The sequence below is a fragment of the Festucalex cinctus genome, chromosome 3, assembly GCF_051991245.1.
Source record: "Festucalex cinctus isolate MCC-2025b chromosome 3, RoL_Fcin_1.0, whole genome shotgun sequence".
NCBI classification, from domain to species: Eukaryota; Metazoa; Chordata; class Actinopteri; order Syngnathiformes; family Syngnathidae; genus Festucalex; species Festucalex cinctus.
The window spans coordinates 21,296,033-21,312,852 of record NC_135413.1 but is presented as its reverse complement, the minus strand read 5'-3'; the positions used below and the strand labels follow the sequence as shown (position 1 = coordinate 21,312,852).

The 16,820-nt window shown below is 37.8% G+C and overlaps 2 protein-coding genes across 3 annotated transcripts; one reads left to right on the top strand and one right to left on the bottom strand.

Annotated features, from left to right (window-relative positions):
• Nucleotides 1-1,015: 1,015 nt before the first annotated feature.
• On the bottom strand, nucleotides 1,016-14,025 carry uri1 (URI1 prefoldin like chaperone). 2 transcript variants are annotated; one of them, XM_077516624.1, is made up of 11 exons: nucleotides 13,638-14,025; nucleotides 10,460-10,494; nucleotides 7,661-7,739; nucleotides 7,313-7,448; nucleotides 5,824-5,915; nucleotides 5,676-5,739; nucleotides 5,403-5,598; nucleotides 5,100-5,313; nucleotides 4,876-5,027; nucleotides 4,542-4,782; nucleotides 1,016-1,562 (listed from the first exon to the last, which is right to left on the bottom strand). In XM_077516624.1, the coding sequence occupies exons 1-11, from the start codon at nucleotides 13,713-13,715 to the stop codon at nucleotides 1,374-1,376; spliced, it is 1,476 nt and encodes a 491-aa protein (XP_077372750.1). In that variant the 5' UTR covers nucleotides 13,716-14,025; the 3' UTR covers nucleotides 1,016-1,373. The 2 variants fall into 2 exon arrangements, with proteins under 2 accessions (XP_077372750.1, XP_077372751.1); XM_077516625.1 differs by lacking the exon at nucleotides 13,638-14,025 and adding an exon at nucleotides 12,830-13,617.
• On the top strand, nucleotides 13,534-16,689 carry LOC144016018 (protein C19orf12 homolog). Its single transcript, XM_077516626.1, has 5 exons — nucleotides 13,534-14,716; nucleotides 15,059-15,219; nucleotides 15,420-15,456; nucleotides 15,774-15,936; nucleotides 16,032-16,689. The coding sequence occupies exons 4-5, from the start codon at nucleotides 15,777-15,779 to the stop codon at nucleotides 16,295-16,297; spliced, it is 426 nt and encodes a 141-aa protein (XP_077372752.1). The 5' UTR covers nucleotides 13,534-14,716; nucleotides 15,059-15,219; nucleotides 15,420-15,456; nucleotides 15,774-15,776; the 3' UTR covers nucleotides 16,298-16,689.
• Nucleotides 16,690-16,820: the final 131 nt, after the last annotated feature.

Below are 16,820 nucleotides of genomic sequence, written 5' to 3'. Positions count from 1 at the left end.
CTGTTTGAGCATACACCTTCGAAGATTAACCTACATTAAGACCATTGATCTGTGTCTCACCGGCACAACGTTAGCATGTTAAGCATTGCCTAATCTGTCTCATGCTACCTGGATTTTCATCTTGGTGAAATAATCCACAACCAAGAAAAATAAGGGCCGAGTCACCCCAGGATCTGTTTAAAAGCTTCTTATCAGAGACCTGCACTCCCACCGTTAAAAGTAAAAAGGGCAATGATATAGCCTTTCAAGCTCACAAGCTACGGATTTAATCAAAGCAGCTTGGGATAAAGTGAAGTTTGGTGGTTTGCGCCAGAGTTCAAGTGCATGTCCGAAAACAATACAAATTGAGTCCACACCCGTGGATCAGGTCATGTCTGAGGAATTTTCCACCTCAAAAGCATTAAAAGGTGGTTTAAGACATATGGAAATGCCATTTAGTAATAGAAAATAAGAGCTAGTTACACAACATAGACCTATTTAAAGGATTAAAGAACAATGTGGATTACATCAATTTGGAATTGTGAAACTTAAATCTTAGAAATAACTACAATAACAAGAGATCATGAGTCTTTACTTTTCCTAGTCATATGAGCCCCAATCTTTTCTTGCTTTGTTTGAAGGGGACATAATCGTAAACTGCACTTTAATTGTGCACTTGTTGTCACTGCTTCTCTTTAATCTTTATCTTCACACAAACACTAGCTTTTAGGTAATATTTTTCCATGTAGAGTTTGGATGCGGTTTTATTTTGAAGTGCAGACATGAGAAAAAAAAACAAAAAACTGGAATGGGCTTTGCTAGGTCACTTGTGGCAATATCAGTTAACTGTTTACATTCAGAATCAACCCTGTGAACCTGACATACTATTATTATTATTATGATGCAGCATTAACATCAATTTAGTTCCTGACAATTCCTCACATAGGATGAGCTGTCTGCAAACAATCCAAGCAAGGATCCAATCAGGTGAACTGAAAGATAATTTCTGTAAGGAAAAAAAAAAAAGTAGGGAAAATGACTTGAAACAAAATCATTTATTTTCCTTTTCCATTAATCCTTTTTTTTTTTTTTTCTCACCATAAAGCTAGTAAGAAACCAAAGGTATACAATACGCACATTCATAAAGAAGGTCGAGAGCAGGAGAAATGTGAGCTATAGCTGGCACATGATTTGTAATACATAGACCTAAGAACCAAAGCTTAATCAATAGAAAAAATAGAACCTAATGACAAGCATTAAAGACATATTCACCACTTAAAATGTTGGTTAACCTTTATACCGACAGGCAGTGTCTGTTTAGAGGGGGATTGAACGATGGTAAGCGCGTAAAGAAGAGTGAAAGATGTTTTGTGATTTGTACTGGAGGAGGGGGATCATTTCTGCTGCATCCTGGCAGCTTTGAACTTCGACACTCGTTTTACAGGCTGCTGAGGAGCCTCCACGTCAGGAGCGACTTCCTCCAGTTTCCGCTCCATGATGGTTGGCAGCGCCGGAGGACCGATGGTGAGAAAGGGAACAGCCAAGGGCATCGAGTCTTTTTCCACCACCGTGCCCGAGAAAGCCTGGACAACAAAGAAATAAAACATTGCAAATTGTCTGTTGATATGACTTGCTGATAGAACAACATTCTAACTTTAAGATGCAGACCCAATTTAATTCTCGTCCAACTGTTAGGACAATCTGTAATTTTTTTTCAGTCTGACAACTGTTAACATGCTTCAGAAGAAACGTGAGGGATTTGTCACTGACATGGTACTGTAAAATCAGCTCTACAAGTACCCTTACGACTTGGCTAGAATACAAAGAAATATTCCTTTGAAAAGTAGAAAAAAAAAAAGGTATCTTCAAGAAAGAAAAAAAAAATGATTTGTTGAGAAATGTGCAAGCAAGCAAGAAACAAATTTGGACAAACTGAAATACACGCTCCTCCATGTTTCCACCAAGCAATACAATTTGCTTTAAAAAAAAAACAAACAAAAAAAAACAAACAAAAAAACAAAAACAAAGACAGATTCTTCCTGTCACAATTTAATTCTGATCTCAAATGCAGTGGTGTCGAAATATAGAACCAGACCAATGGCCGCACATCAACTAGTCGACAAAATTTCTGAACCATCACTCCTTATAAACTCATTAATTACTCACCTCAACTTTATTTATAAAGCGCTTTAAGAACAGGCATTGCTGTCCATGACAGAAAATTTGTAAATTAAATATTAAAAGTTCTTAACTAATAATTGAAGGACACTAAAGATGCTGCATGAGGGAGGGCAGTCCTTTCTCAAAGTTTTAAAATTGGTTCAAACAAGTAAGAACCTAAGTTTACTGCCATACATTATATATAAATAGAAAGCATGTGTAATACTGCATGAAAATGTTCCTTACAATTGATATATTCTGATATGCGTTTATATGATCAAATATTCGGGTTGGGAGTACGTAAGCTTAGGGGCTTATTTGATTTTTTTTTAAAACCTCAACATGAGCATGCTCTGGTTTTGTGGGTGTTTACATGGCCTTGTACAATCTGAATACTGCATTGCTAATATTATAGTTTTGAAAAGGTTATTGACCGCATGACTAGATGCTTCAAATGGAGAGTGAGAGGTAAGCTTTATATGTCATATCCATGCATCCAACCATCCATCAGCGTATAAATTCAATCCCTTCACGATAATAGCATAATGTAAGAGACTAAATAAACTCGTGTAAAAATTTGAATTATTTACAAATGGAAAGCTATTATTTTCTGTTAAAAGATCATTGTCAGATTTATTCTTTTACCAGCTTCTCAAATTTTTCATTTTCATGTTAACGTCTGCTTTTTCATCTCTTTATGTATATACCGTAGGTTTGACAAATATGCGAAGTGGATTTAGTAAACAACAAATAAATAAATAAAAATACAGGGTCATTTTAAAAACGTATCGTGTAGTTCAAAACTCAATACAACTCAGCATTTCATGGTTCAAAAGAGTGCAAACCAATGTAACACAGCTGATCTAAAAAAATAAATAAAAAAAAACATCAACATACTACATACTTTAAAATTAATTATAATACACACTTTGTCCTGACCGACGTAACTGATTCATTTCCGGTTTTGGGTGTGTGTGCTTTGTGTGTAGCTGTTCACTGCTCTCTAGACACTAAATAATTATATAATAGTTAATTTGATTCTCAGAACTGGTTGTCATCCGCTTTAAGGCAGTTCCAGCTGCAAGTCTGTGGAAAGTGTACTGTACACCTAAGCACTCTTTCACATTAGCTTGGTGATCTCTCTTCTTGCACGGTGTGTGGCAATGCTTCACTGCTCCTCGTCCACCTTTTGCTGTAACAATGCTTATTACATGTGTAGCTTATTTTATTTATTTTTTTACCGCCGAGTCAAGGAGTACCATAGTTAGTTGGATGCGAAGATCCACGTTTGCCTTGTTGCAAAGCAAGTTAGCTTAGTGCCTAGCATTCCACCCATTTGAGCGGTTAGCAAAAAAAGGAGGAGGAGCAGCAGCTCCTGTGCGACGTCATGAGCAGACTGGTTTGCGTGACGTCTCAAGAACAGGATGTCGCTCCAGATTGATCTCTGGGCCATTTTGCCGCTTGCGGTTGGCTGAAAATTACATCACAGTGCCTACCTAAGTAGTGGATTCAGCTTGTGAATGTCACATGACAGGTGAGCTGTGATTGGTCATTACCTGAGGCTTTCGGCACTGTGATGTGCCGTTGATGGCATTTTAGCCCGTGCGATGTTCCAAGCAGGTTGTTCAGAGTGATTCATACATTTTGAGAGCAACTGTCTTTTGTCTTCTGCCAAACCTTTCAACGTGGGAAACTTTTGCTCGCAAAATTCAGCCTCTTTGGAAATTCCTGGTTGATGTTTGCATGGAGTGAACTGAAGTGCCACTAAAGTGCTCTAACATATAACGCGGAAGGGCTTGCCATTATGTTCAACAACTGTGTTCATTTCATATTTTTGTATTGTTGTGCAATTTTTTCCCTCCCATTTGAGAGCGAACTTGGTAGGCCCACAGTACGCAACATTTTGTCATTTGGTCCCAAAGCACATGCGTGTGAGATGCACGTACCTGACAAATTTAATCCATTCCATCACCGCGCTTTTATCACACTATACTAGCTCTGTGTGAAAGGTCCGTGCAAGACATGCCCAAATTTGGAAGTGCTGATACGGCAGCCTACCAGGAAGCAACAAGTGAGGCTTTCCCATTGGTTTAGAGAAGATGTTGACCGTATTTCGTCAAAATGTATCTTTCATTGTTACAAAAGAAAGCCTCGTCTTTGAGCATTTTAATACAGGAGCAGTAGGAAAAATACATCTTTCATTGTTGATAAATGTGCTGTATTTATCAAGGCCTGTAAATAGGTTGGCCAAAACAGCCCCTCTTATTGGAAACTCTTTCTTAAATCGAGGTGACTTGCCATCATGGCAAACGTCCCATAGCCCCGCCAAGACTTTGAGGCACTACTGCAATGAAAAGGATCACCAAATCATTCATCTAAAAACACAGCTTGGTCTACTTTACCTCTAATTGTCCTGCAGGATGTGATGGTATTCCCTTGGAGCTATCCTCCTCTGTAAGGCTGTCGCTGTTGTCACTGGGTGTGCTCTCATCGTGGCTGAAAGTGCGGCCCATCATCCCCCGTTCGTCCATGTCTGCCGCGCTGCTCTCGCTTGTGTCACTGCACATGCTGTTCTCGCGGCTGCGTGACTTCAGAATGGACTTTTTAGGAATGGGCTCTCCATTCTTCACATCCACAAACAACCTGATGGGGAAAATATGCTTACAAAAACTCAATGTGCCCTAAATAATTGCACTAAATGTAGTTTATTTCACATCCCAGGCATGCTGGCTGTACCTGTAGATGTCTGCAGGTGTTTGGATTTTGTGAATTTCATGGTGAGAGTGTCCGTTTTGGTGACCGTTTTTCTTTTTCCGCTTTGAATGTTCCTTCAGTTCTTTCCGTTCACTGAACTTTAAAGTGGTGTTTTTACTTGTGTTGATTCTCACCTAAAGCAAAGAGGGATTTGGATTTTGCCTGGGAACTAATTTCCAAAACAACGGTCCAGTTATCACACTGACCTTCTTGGGCTCAACTGTGTGGGAGAAATAAATGGTCGGCAGATTGTAGTGCTCCTCGTCGTCTTCTTTCATTTCTCCACTGGGGGGCGCATTATTTTGGGGTTTCAGACAAAGTCCACTCACTGGAGGAGGAGAGTCTGTCTCATTCTGCTCCTCTGATGAAGAGGAAGATGAAGATGTGTCCTCACCGCCAACATCTGCGCTATCAGACAAGCTAAAGAAACAAACTGCAATAAACGGCCAGGAAAGAACATACCACTGTCAGTGAAAAAAACAAACAAAAAAACAGTTATGGTAGCATACCTGTTGCGCTCATTTTCTAGCTCCTCGATTTTCTCAAGTTCATCCAATCGAGCCCACAACTCCTCCTGGGTCATGAAACTCTTTGTGCTCCCATGTTGTTGGACCTCCTCCCCACTGCCTTCATTTTCCTCTTCCAAATCCAACACAGTTTCCAGTTTTGGCTTGGAATTTGGCCTGTGAGCCACTCTACGCTTTCCTGAACAAAAAGCACAATTTCAGTTTGATTTCAATTTGTGTATAATTCACCAATGTGCTGGCAGACAAAAATGATACCTTTTGTGACAGTGGCCTCATTTTTTCCAACCACTTCTCTGATGTCAACATAGTCCCCTTTTTCCTAAAACACAAGCGTAGTCTGTAATTGTATTGCCTTTTAGAAAAGTTTTTAATTCTACGATGACTTTAACGTAAAGCAACGTACATTTACAATATTTTCCCAGTCCTTCACCATTCCTACTTTCGTTTCAAAGTTTGTCATGGTCTTGGATAGGCCGCAAAGTTCATTCTTTACATCTGGAACAAAAGGTTTAGAGCTATTAAATGAGCAGTGTGGTTGATGGTGGCAGACTGATGAAATGTTAAGTATAAACATTGCTGTGGGGCTCGGAGAATTAAGCTAAACATTTAACAGAATGATTGAAATGCTTAAAATCCTCTGCAAGTGGAGGAGGGAAATTATGACACTAAACAGTACAAAATATCCTCTGGCCCGAATACCACTCCGGATCATTAAATCTTCACAACAATTAAGCCCTTTTACAAAACGCAAGCAGAGAGCCCTTGTTTCCATGGCAATGGGGAGCCCCTTCAGTGTGTGCATCAAGTGGAAGTGAGAAAAGGTCAAACACAGAAGGCCTGACAAGTCCATCGCTGTCTGACACATTTCAGCTCGCTATGTTTGCGTTACAGTACTTAACTCTTTAATAGGGGGCCAGGCAGGGGCATGAGATTTGGGGATACATCGGGGAGGGCGGGTTAACAGAGGACTGGATGGGCTGTGGCAGGACGTTTCTGCTTCACTAAACACTCTTATCATTATTATCATCAAAGACTGTCACATGCACCCCATTCTATTCATTTCACTTTGATGAGTGGCAGGAAAAAGACAAACATTATTATTCTCTATTTCATTGAACCTATTTCATTGACGCAAAACAAAAACAAAAGAATAGACAAACAAAAAAATAAAACACTGACAAAGAAGGTTGTGGTACGAATTTGGAATTACAGCAAATACATGGTATACAGTACACAAGCTTTATGTTAAAAAAAAAATAAAAATATTTAAAATACAGCCTTCATGACATATGTCAAGAAGATTGGCAAAACGGGTAAAGTTCCTTAGGGGCTATAAATTCATAACACACTACCAAATTCGGTAAATGTATTTATCTGTGATCTGCACCCATAAAGTCGAGGAGCAAGTCCTAACACCCAGTCGATTACCTTTCACATCTGGTCAAAACTTTTGGCACTTTTTAGTCATGCATGGTGATTGCCCAACACTTTGATGTGGTAACATTAGTGTGTAAGAGATCATCAGGTATGACACTGTCAATTATAAAATCTTCTATTTGCTATAGAAATAAGTAACCAATAATCTTTGGTCATCTAACTATGCCAGCAACCTATATTGACAATCACAAAAACTTTATGCTCATCCTCCACTAGCATTCACACAACAGAAATGTTCAAATAAAAAGGCACATATGTCACAATTAAGTGAATTTGTGAGTAGACAAGATCATTAGTTTAGTGCATAGTCATACCCTAACTTGAGTGTTTTGATCAACAGTACCACTGTGGGTGATGTAACAGTGCCCTCTGCTGGGTACAAAATAGTTTTTAGACAGAACTGTGCCAATATTGTCATAGAGCTGTGTCACAAGACTTTTTAAAAGGAGACTCACACTTCATCCTGTGGTCGACAATTTTCTCAGCCTGCTTGGCGGAGCACTTAGCAAACCAGTTGTCACCAAGCAGCACAGTGACCTCGTTAGAGTGCACCAACTTCCCAGGCATAAAGGCCATAGGGCCAAACGGCACCTGTTCAGAACAGGGATAGAAAGACAGCAAGAGTCAGTGGTTCTCAACCGCGGTCCTCGAGTACCCCTATTCAGCTAATCCGCAAGCTCTGCATGGAAGCCTGATAATGATCCTCAGCTGTGGTGGCTGAGGGATACATGGAAACCAGGCTGGATAGGGGTACTAGAGGACCGGGGTTGAGAACCACTGGTCGAAAAGAGACTAACGCTCACCATGATGTCATAAGATAGCCTATCTGGAAGAGTTTGGAGACGTTCTTTCAGGGCTTCATAATCACCAGAGACCTTTTCCCTAAAGATTCAAGGACAAAGAAGTAGTAAATTGTGCAAAAAAAAAGGTAATCATTTAAGTCACCTATGGTATAGACATTTTGTACCTTAATCATGGCCACACAAGATGGCAAATTCATTTAAATTAGCTGGCAACAGACAGGTTTTCTAGGTGCAGCTTGTACTCTAATCGTCCATGTTACTTCCCCAGGTAAAAACAAAAAAAAAAAAAAAAACAAACAAACAAAAAAAAACACTCAAGCACTTAACACCAAATGTACTTAAGCTATATTATGTGGGTTTAAAGGCAATGTGCACATAAATAAAGCATATCATAGATAGAATTGTCATTCTAAAACATCCAACCAGCCAAGCAAACAATGCTAACTGTGGTATTTTAAATAATCAATTATTTTATAAGTTACATTTAATAGATTTGCCAATGATTTGGTATTACTGCTGTATTAGCTAGCTCACTAAGCTCAGTGGTGTGCTATATATTTTCTGTGGGCCACCTACAGCCAACTCCATTCTTTAGGATATTCCCATTTTTAAAAGTCCTGTAGTATTTATTACATTAATTTAGGATTATTTCCCCCCAAATTTGTTAATTAAAATGTCATCATTCAATTTTCTATTTTTTTTTTTATTTCATTATATTTCAAATAAATTAATATTATACAAATAAAAACTAAATTTACAACTTGTGTTTATTTGAATAAACATTTGGTGAAAGATTTGTGATTAAATTAATTATAATACAATGAGTTTATGACAATTATTTAAAAAAAAATAACACACATTTTATATTCTTTTATAATCATATGTGGCCTTAGAGCACAAATGTTTGCTAAAAGGATCAACAAAGTATTTATCTACCTACCTTAGGCTGAATAGGGCTGTTTTTTCATGATTTTACCTCTTCTGATCAAGGATATCAAACACCCGACAATTTTATGTCTTGTAAGATTATGCTTATATCTAAGGCTTGTTAAGAGCGGATTTGTCACCTTAATAGCGACAAAGAAGCTGACTGACCAATGGGCAGCCTCCCTGTCTTATTTGTATACCAGGCCTACCATAAGGCCTAATTATTGCTGCCCAAAATGGCCACCATATAGCAAAGCTGCTATATAAGAGAGAATTTTTCAAGACTAGAGCGGTCAAATGATTACATTTTTAATCAGATAATCACATTTTAGAATTGTGATTAATCATATAGTTAAAAAAGGCTTTTTATTAAATCATCATTTTTTTTGGCCGCCAAATTTGAAGAGCACTTGTTATGTATTAATGCTTTTGACATTTAATGTTATGAGGATGTTTCACTTTTTTTTTTTATCCACTGCACTCTCTCATCCTCCTCTTTTTCTATAAAGTTAATTACTTGCATAATCTAAAATGAATGAAAAAGACCCCAGTTGTTTGACATGAACAAATATTCTGAAAGTCATATGCAAATATTTATTAAATGCTTTACTTTAAAACATGTAATGTTTATTACTCAAACACAACCTGTGCTACCTTAAACATAACTATCCGCTGTCAAGCTAAAGGATCAACTGTGGTCAAAATTATAATGCGATGACTCTGCATTAATACATGATTAATGCGATAATTTTACACTTTAATTTTGACAGCACTAGTTATTGTGACTACTGCAATGTTGCAAAAACCTGCAATGAACAGAGGAACGTACTCCAAGCTAGCAGAGTTAGCGTTCCAGCAATGGCAACACCTTCAGGGGAGGTTTTCAGCTGTCACTGAGCAGCTTTCAAATGCTCATGTTTTATCAACAATAATCAGTAGCCGGAAGTTAAATTGCTAATTTTTACAGACAGTACAGCACTTCATTACAGTTTTAGTTCCCTTGTGGACTTCAATATGATATTGTATTTATCTCTGAGGTTCAGACTATGTAGACTGCTTTAAAAATATAAATAAAGGAATTAATTCAATAATTATATGTGTTGTGTGATTGTCTGGCAACCAGTTCAAAGTGTACCCTGTCTACTGCCCGAAGCCAGCTGGGATAGGCTCCAGCACTCCGCGACCCTTGCGAGGAATAAGCCGTCACGAACATGGATGGATGGATGGATGGATGGATTACTGTGACTACAACTTTTAACAGTGAGTTGACATGAGAGCATTTCCACACTACATTAATAAACATTAAAACTACATTCATCATCAAAATATTTTGAGTCCTCGTGTGAAACTCCAGAAATGTTAACCACCAGCTTATGGGATCCAGTCACTTCAAACACATTTACCTGCAAACACGCATGTCTTAATTTGCCCAATTGATCAATGATGTCATTGATCACCTCCGCAAATTAAGAAGTTGCATGTTATATTTAATGTTTATCAGTGTTTTTGTTTTTTTTGAAGAAGAAGAAATTTGTTTTGTTGTGTTATTTTCCCTGCATTTCGATTGGCATCAATTAGGACGTGGGTGTTGGCTATGTGTGGGCCGGGCCAGTCCCTATACGTCGCAAATGGTGATGGTCAACTGTAGAGTAGTAAATATAAAAAAAAAATTTCCAATAGATTAATAATTCCATTTTATGATTGAATCGGTGATCATCTCCCCGTGGCAGTCATCCCCCCAAAAAATAAATTAATTAATAAATTAATTAAATAAATAAATACATTTATTTTTTTGAAAGAACCTTGTTGATCGCTGATCGGCCGGAAAATGTAAAGCTTACTTAGAACTACTCTTATATTTGTGATACTTACCAATGCTGGATACGACGTTGGCAGTCCTTCACCACCTGTTATTATTGGAACAAAAATTCACAACATATGATGATAAGCACATTTAAACAGTGAATTTAAAATGTAAAATGACCACTTCTTATGATGATTCTTGTGACTGATAATGTGGAACAGACAATTCATACACTGGGAAATTTCAATTATGTTAATCCGTTTTATATTGAGCAGTGTCCAAAGTTGATCTGCAACTGGGATCTATAGCCAGAATATGGTTGCAAAAACAAATGTTTTACAAATACACTGATTGACTCAACATACTAAATACTATCAGTAAATTTGTACATGTACACTGTAAGATTTGTATGAATATATTTATCTAAAACTTGAGGCTTATAACCGTGAGCCACTGTACACAAACAGTTTGCAATCTGTTTCACATTTGAACAGCATTAAAATAAAAATATTAAGGCTTAATGTGCCGTTCATATAACATTCTTCCATGCTCAAGGTGTGAATCCTTAAAAAAAAAAAAAAAAAAAAAAAAAAAAAAAAAAAAAAAAAAAAAAAAAAAAAAAAAAAAAAAAAAAAAATCGATTCTGCCGATTATTGAATCGATTCGAGAATCGCGCGATGTAGTATCGCGATATATCGCCGAATCGATTTTTTTTTTTTACACCCCTACAACATAGGGTACAGCATTTATTTAAAATCCAGCATGAGCGGTATCAAGCCTTTTCTTCACGAAGATATTTTAATTGACACAGAGTGGTCTTCAATTATAGTTGCAGATTGAAGAGTGGCATCACTACCAGTGTTGTCACTAAGTGACACGTTATTTTAATCTGATTACTTTCTTTCAATAACAAGCAATCTAACGCGGTCATTTTTCCAAACCAGTAATAATATGATTAAATTTAGTTTCCTAAGTGGTCGTACGTCAATATTTTTTATTACCTTGTAATGTATGTAGAATTAATAATTTTGTTGTCCATTTCGAAGATAATTTCGAGGAAAAAATGTTTCTTTTGCGTTTCGGAGTGACGTCACATCGCATGTCACGTTTTCTCAGAAGACGCAACCCCGGGTCACGTGTATCAACATGTGTGAGCGGCGAGCACTAGGAGTCTGGCCAAAACAATAGATACAGGATACAGGAAGTAAACAATGGAAGAAGCTGGGGGACCGCCACAAACGGGCACATTTGTTCATTGGAAATGCAGCCATTAGTTCACATTTTTGTCCAGTAAAGATTACCAAACTCTCTCAGTGCGTTGGAAACATTGTGCTGGCTAAAAACTCCACATCTAATTTGAGGAAACACATCACAGCACAACACAACACGGTACAACTCGAAGCAAAGGCGACAGATGGGAGACAGCCAGCAGTTCTACATTTATACATTCAGCCCAGCTGCATAAAAACGATGTCAGAGCGTGTGCTGTGAGCTGCAGCCAGTTCTGTCTGCAAAGTGAGCTACCTTTAGTTGACTTGAGTTTGTGATGCAAGCAATCAGGACATTTTCTCGCTCTTCTGATTGACCAATCAGAGACATTCACGGAAAAATAACGTAGGTGGTTTCTTGGTTATGTCAAAATAACCACTGCCTAAACAATAGCAGGGGAAAAACATTTTTCAACAATACACTTGCCTGCGATGTACAAAGCATATTATTCCGAAGCACCAATCACAAATCTATTGTTCAGTAATTATTACCAATATCGTAAAAAATATTGTCGCTGCAAATTTCTTTGAAATATCGTGATTTAATTTTTAGGCCACATCACCCACCCCTAATCCCTACTAGCAAAAATGCTGAGCTGCCCTACAGTGTATTTCTTGTCATACTTCGAAAAAGAATAGGCCAGAGCAATAATAATAATAACAATAATATAGCCTAGCTGCATGACTGTAGCTCAGCTCTGGTACTTGAGAAAATATAAAATGTTAGTTACAGTTGCAACCAGCCTACATGTAAATGTTATAGTTACAGTTTGTAACCAGCCTGCAGGTGTAATGTGTTATACTACAATTTATGCATTGTAAAATAAAACCAGAGAAACATAAACAAATAAACATGTTCATGTTTCAAGTTCATGCATTTTCATAAGTATTATTTTTATGTTGAGGCAGCAAAGGTTGGAAATTGGTCATAAAGGTAACTGATAAGTTAGTTTTTGAGTAACTTAGTTACATTGACAATAAAGTAATCAGTAAAGTAACTAGATTACTTTTTTTAGGAGTAATCAGTAATCACATTACCTTTTCAAGTAATCTGTGACAACATTGATCACTATTAATGCATCATTCTTTTGTTGCGCTTCAAATTAGTTTTCCATACAAAAATATGGTATTAATTTTCAAAATGATTAACTGACCAGTAGACATTCTCACCTATGGGCAATTTATACAGTCCTCAATTTTATAACATGTCAGCTCCAACGTTGATACACAGTAAAGACACTCATTTTCCCTTGAATCTCTCTGTATAATATTAGGCTATAACAATGCGTTTCACATTTTAGTTGTCATTCAGCAACGTTATGACCAAAACCCTCACACGCACGCACAAAGGCACTGCCATCGTCATTTAGGTTATCCGTATGATGCAATACAAACAAATAAAGAGGGAAAGGAAAATATGACTATTCATATCAACGCCAATATAAGTATCATAGCTATCAGTGTAGGTTCGTATTATCGAAAATCCTCTAGTTTGCATTGTTGACTGTGTATTTTTGTGACTTCTAAAGTAGAGCAGGGGGCGTTTCCATGCAAAAGCCTTCACGCCACTTTAGCTGACTTGGCTAACGTTGACTTTCGTTTAACCCACTGCAGTGACAACACGCCAAGGTGAAACTAGCAGCCTAGTCTCTACTTGATTAAATAAACGCCATGCTCAAATGAATAGAGAAACGTTAGTTTTTCTTCATTTTCTTTCCTGTTTTGTGTAAACAATCGTGACAGTGACTTGCGAGAAGGAAGCTTCTGGAAAATGAAACGTCATTGGTACAAGTTTGACGTGACATACTTGTGACACCGGTTTACCAAAACGTCTATTTATTGCACAACAGTACGAAAGCTGACCCAATCATGGTCCAAAACAACCCCTCTGGTCTACCGCGTGGTCAGCAGCTGGGTATCAACTCGACGCCCCTTTTAGATCAAGCTTACGTGCTTTTCTGTCATCGTTTCTGGTTACCTTTTCGTGTTCCTCTCGGAGCCTGGTAACTCCGCCGGGGTCCTCCATGTTGATTTTACTCGTTTCGGCCTTAATCATCCCAAGGACACAACAAGATTTGATGGTACTTTTAATGAGCCAGAAACAAAGCTCAGGGGTTGTTGTGAGTCCTAAAGAAGTGTTTATGAATGCAGCAGGAGCTTCTTCTCGGACCCACTTTCGTAGAAGTCATCAACGTGGCAGCGATAATTATCCACACTTTCGGAAGCAATAACATCTCACACGATCATTTCAGGATCCCCGCATCATTTCCCCCAGAAAAGCAAAGGTTTTGCGAAGATGTCCAGGGAAAGTATTTCCTCTTCGACGTCTACGCCACAAACTACGGAATTTCACTGAAGGGCTGTAGTTAAAGCAAAACATCCTGTTTGAGTCGTGATTCCTTTTCACAATAATATATAAGGGAACTAAACATGATTGTGTGTGTATTATTCCCCCACGAACTCTTCAACAAGAATAATATATGGACCAAACACACAACAAAATTCCCATAGTTCTACATGATTTTACAAACACTAGCGTGTGAAGCATCTTGTTGTGAAATTTAGGGTCGCGCCTAAATTTTTATTTTGAAGGAAAGTTTTCGTTTCCTGCCACAGTAGGCGTACTTTTTCTAATCAAGCTTGTCGGTGCATTGTGGGTAAGCTGCTCCTCGACGGAGACGTAAAAGTTCCATTCTGTGATCATTGATCAATTTCAGTCACTTTATCGTATCGTCACATGCAATAGACAGTTTTACGCTGAAAGAAATGAGCCAGAATGAGAGTGAATTACAAAAAAAAGTTTAAAAAGAAAAATCCCAAAAAGTATCATTTGTCCTGAATTAAACGTTTTATTAGTAGTACTTGTGAAAACGACCCCCGCCCTCCATAACGCATCTCTGACGTAGGATTAAATATATACGTTAATATATAGCCAACGCTAAGTAGTTGAGACTCACGAAACATTCTGTATCTGGCAAGCTAGCAGCTAGATTGCTAAATCGTGGATCAAGATGAAACAGTGTTTGTAATTTGTTCCTTCACTTTCTAGTGTTTCTTGTAGGTACTTTCTCTTCAAGGATTAGTTTTTCTGTTTGCAACTGTTTCTTCTTTATTTTTAGCTATTTTTTTTTCACCGGACAATAATCAAACAATGCACGCATTACATGCCTTCCATAGTAGTATTTTTTCTTTCTATTTTTTCCCTTCAATGTTGAAACTTTGCAAATGCAGATGTTCCTTGGCTGTTTTTGTTTACTCCTAATACTTTGGAGTCAAACCTTCAATTTTGTTTGTTTGTTTGTTTGTTTTTTCCCGAGGTCCCTTCCTAATTGTACACATTATTGTCCCATAACGTATTCATTGGTGCCATAACGACTCAGTACATTTATTTAAGTACAGAACAAATCTGAAGCGAATGGCGGAGGTTTGCTAGCCGAAAGTACCACGTGACCATCTACTTCCGTCTCTCCTTCTCGCCACTCGGAGGCAGCTACGCACCACTGGACATTTCATTTAAAACAAAGATTCAACCGATATTAATGAAGAACCCCCAATACAAGGTGAGTTAGCCTATTTATGTATGATTGTAAATTTTGCTGGGTAGATTTTTTTTTTCTTTTTGTTGTCAAACGTGTCAAGTTTGTCAACACAACTACAGTATTTCATTAATCGCCGATTTTGCCTTTGCATTCCGTTCTATAATACAGTATTGTTATTGTATTTTATGAGGAAAAATCAACATTACATCCCTTTTTCACAGGAGTGTAACACTACTGTCACTATAACCCGACTCCAAGGTAACGTCATGGTCCTGTAATTATATTTTATTATTATTATTATTTTTTTTTTTGGGGGGGGGGGTCTTATTTTCTGTCTGTGTACTATCTGAAACCTCTTTATTTATGATTGTATTGTCCAGAAAGAAGGTATACTTTTAAAGGGTATAATAATTCCCAGAATGTTATCATGATAAAATATTATTATTCCCTTCCTGTTATGATTAGCTAATATAAATATGATTTTGTGAAGCTAAATGGCATTACCTTAGTACACGTCTCAAAATGTGTTTTAAAGAAGATAATAGTAACAACTTTACATCATTTCCATAATGCAGAGAATGTGTCATCGGCTTGAAGATATTATGAAGCTGTGCTGTGAGTTATCTGCTGATAAACAGATCCAGACCACAGTCAAGGGTTCTGGCAAAGGTGCAGCAATAGCTGGGGGCCTGGCCTTTACTGGAGGCTTGGTTGGGGGTCCTCTTGGTATTGCAGTAGGTATGCAACACGGTCACTTGAAATAAGTACTGGTGCGTAATCCAATACACATGACAGTAGTATACTACAATATTTTAAACTTTGGCTGTCTTCAGGTGGTGCTGTTGGGGGCCTTCTTGGATGTTGGCTGACCAGCGGTCAGTTCAAACCTCTTCCTCAGGTCATTATGGAACTGAGTCCTCAGCAGCAGCAGAAGCTATACACAGATCTGATTGCCATCCTTGGGGACATTCAGTGGACTGATGTGGCACAGCTAACTGCTCTTGTCATGAGCAACTCTAGTCTGAAGCAGCAGCTCACAGCAGCCCTTCTTGGCTTTGTTACCAAGGAACTACAAGCAAATGTGCATTATGTGGATTAGTGAGGGTAAATACACAGGTTCCATGCACTGACTATTTGATAAGGACATGATCTCAAATGTGTGCATATCAGTTGCCATTACCTTTATTTATTTATTTATTTGTTTAAAGCACACCTCCAAGTAACACCAAAAATAATCCTCTGCATTTTTTTGCGTGTGTTTAAATAGGCATACTTTACCTGGGAATGACACTTTGTGTGTGTCATTTCCATCAGAACTGCCAATTCAACAAATAATGTACTTGTGCGAAAAGGGTATAATAAGTTTGACCTCATCTTTATTTATGAATTATTCTATGAGTTGAAGGCCTATTTAACTTATTCACCAAACTCCCAGTGCGCAATGTGAAATATACCAGGAGGTTGAGTTGAATTAAAATATTTCTTCTTGCAGCAGTTGGCATGTTTTTTGTTTTTTTTAACATCCCAAGTGCTTCTCCACAATAGAAATTGGGTGGAGATTCTTTGCAAAAGACCACTTTCTTTCAAGCTCTGAATAAGGTAAATAAAACGGTCACAGACAA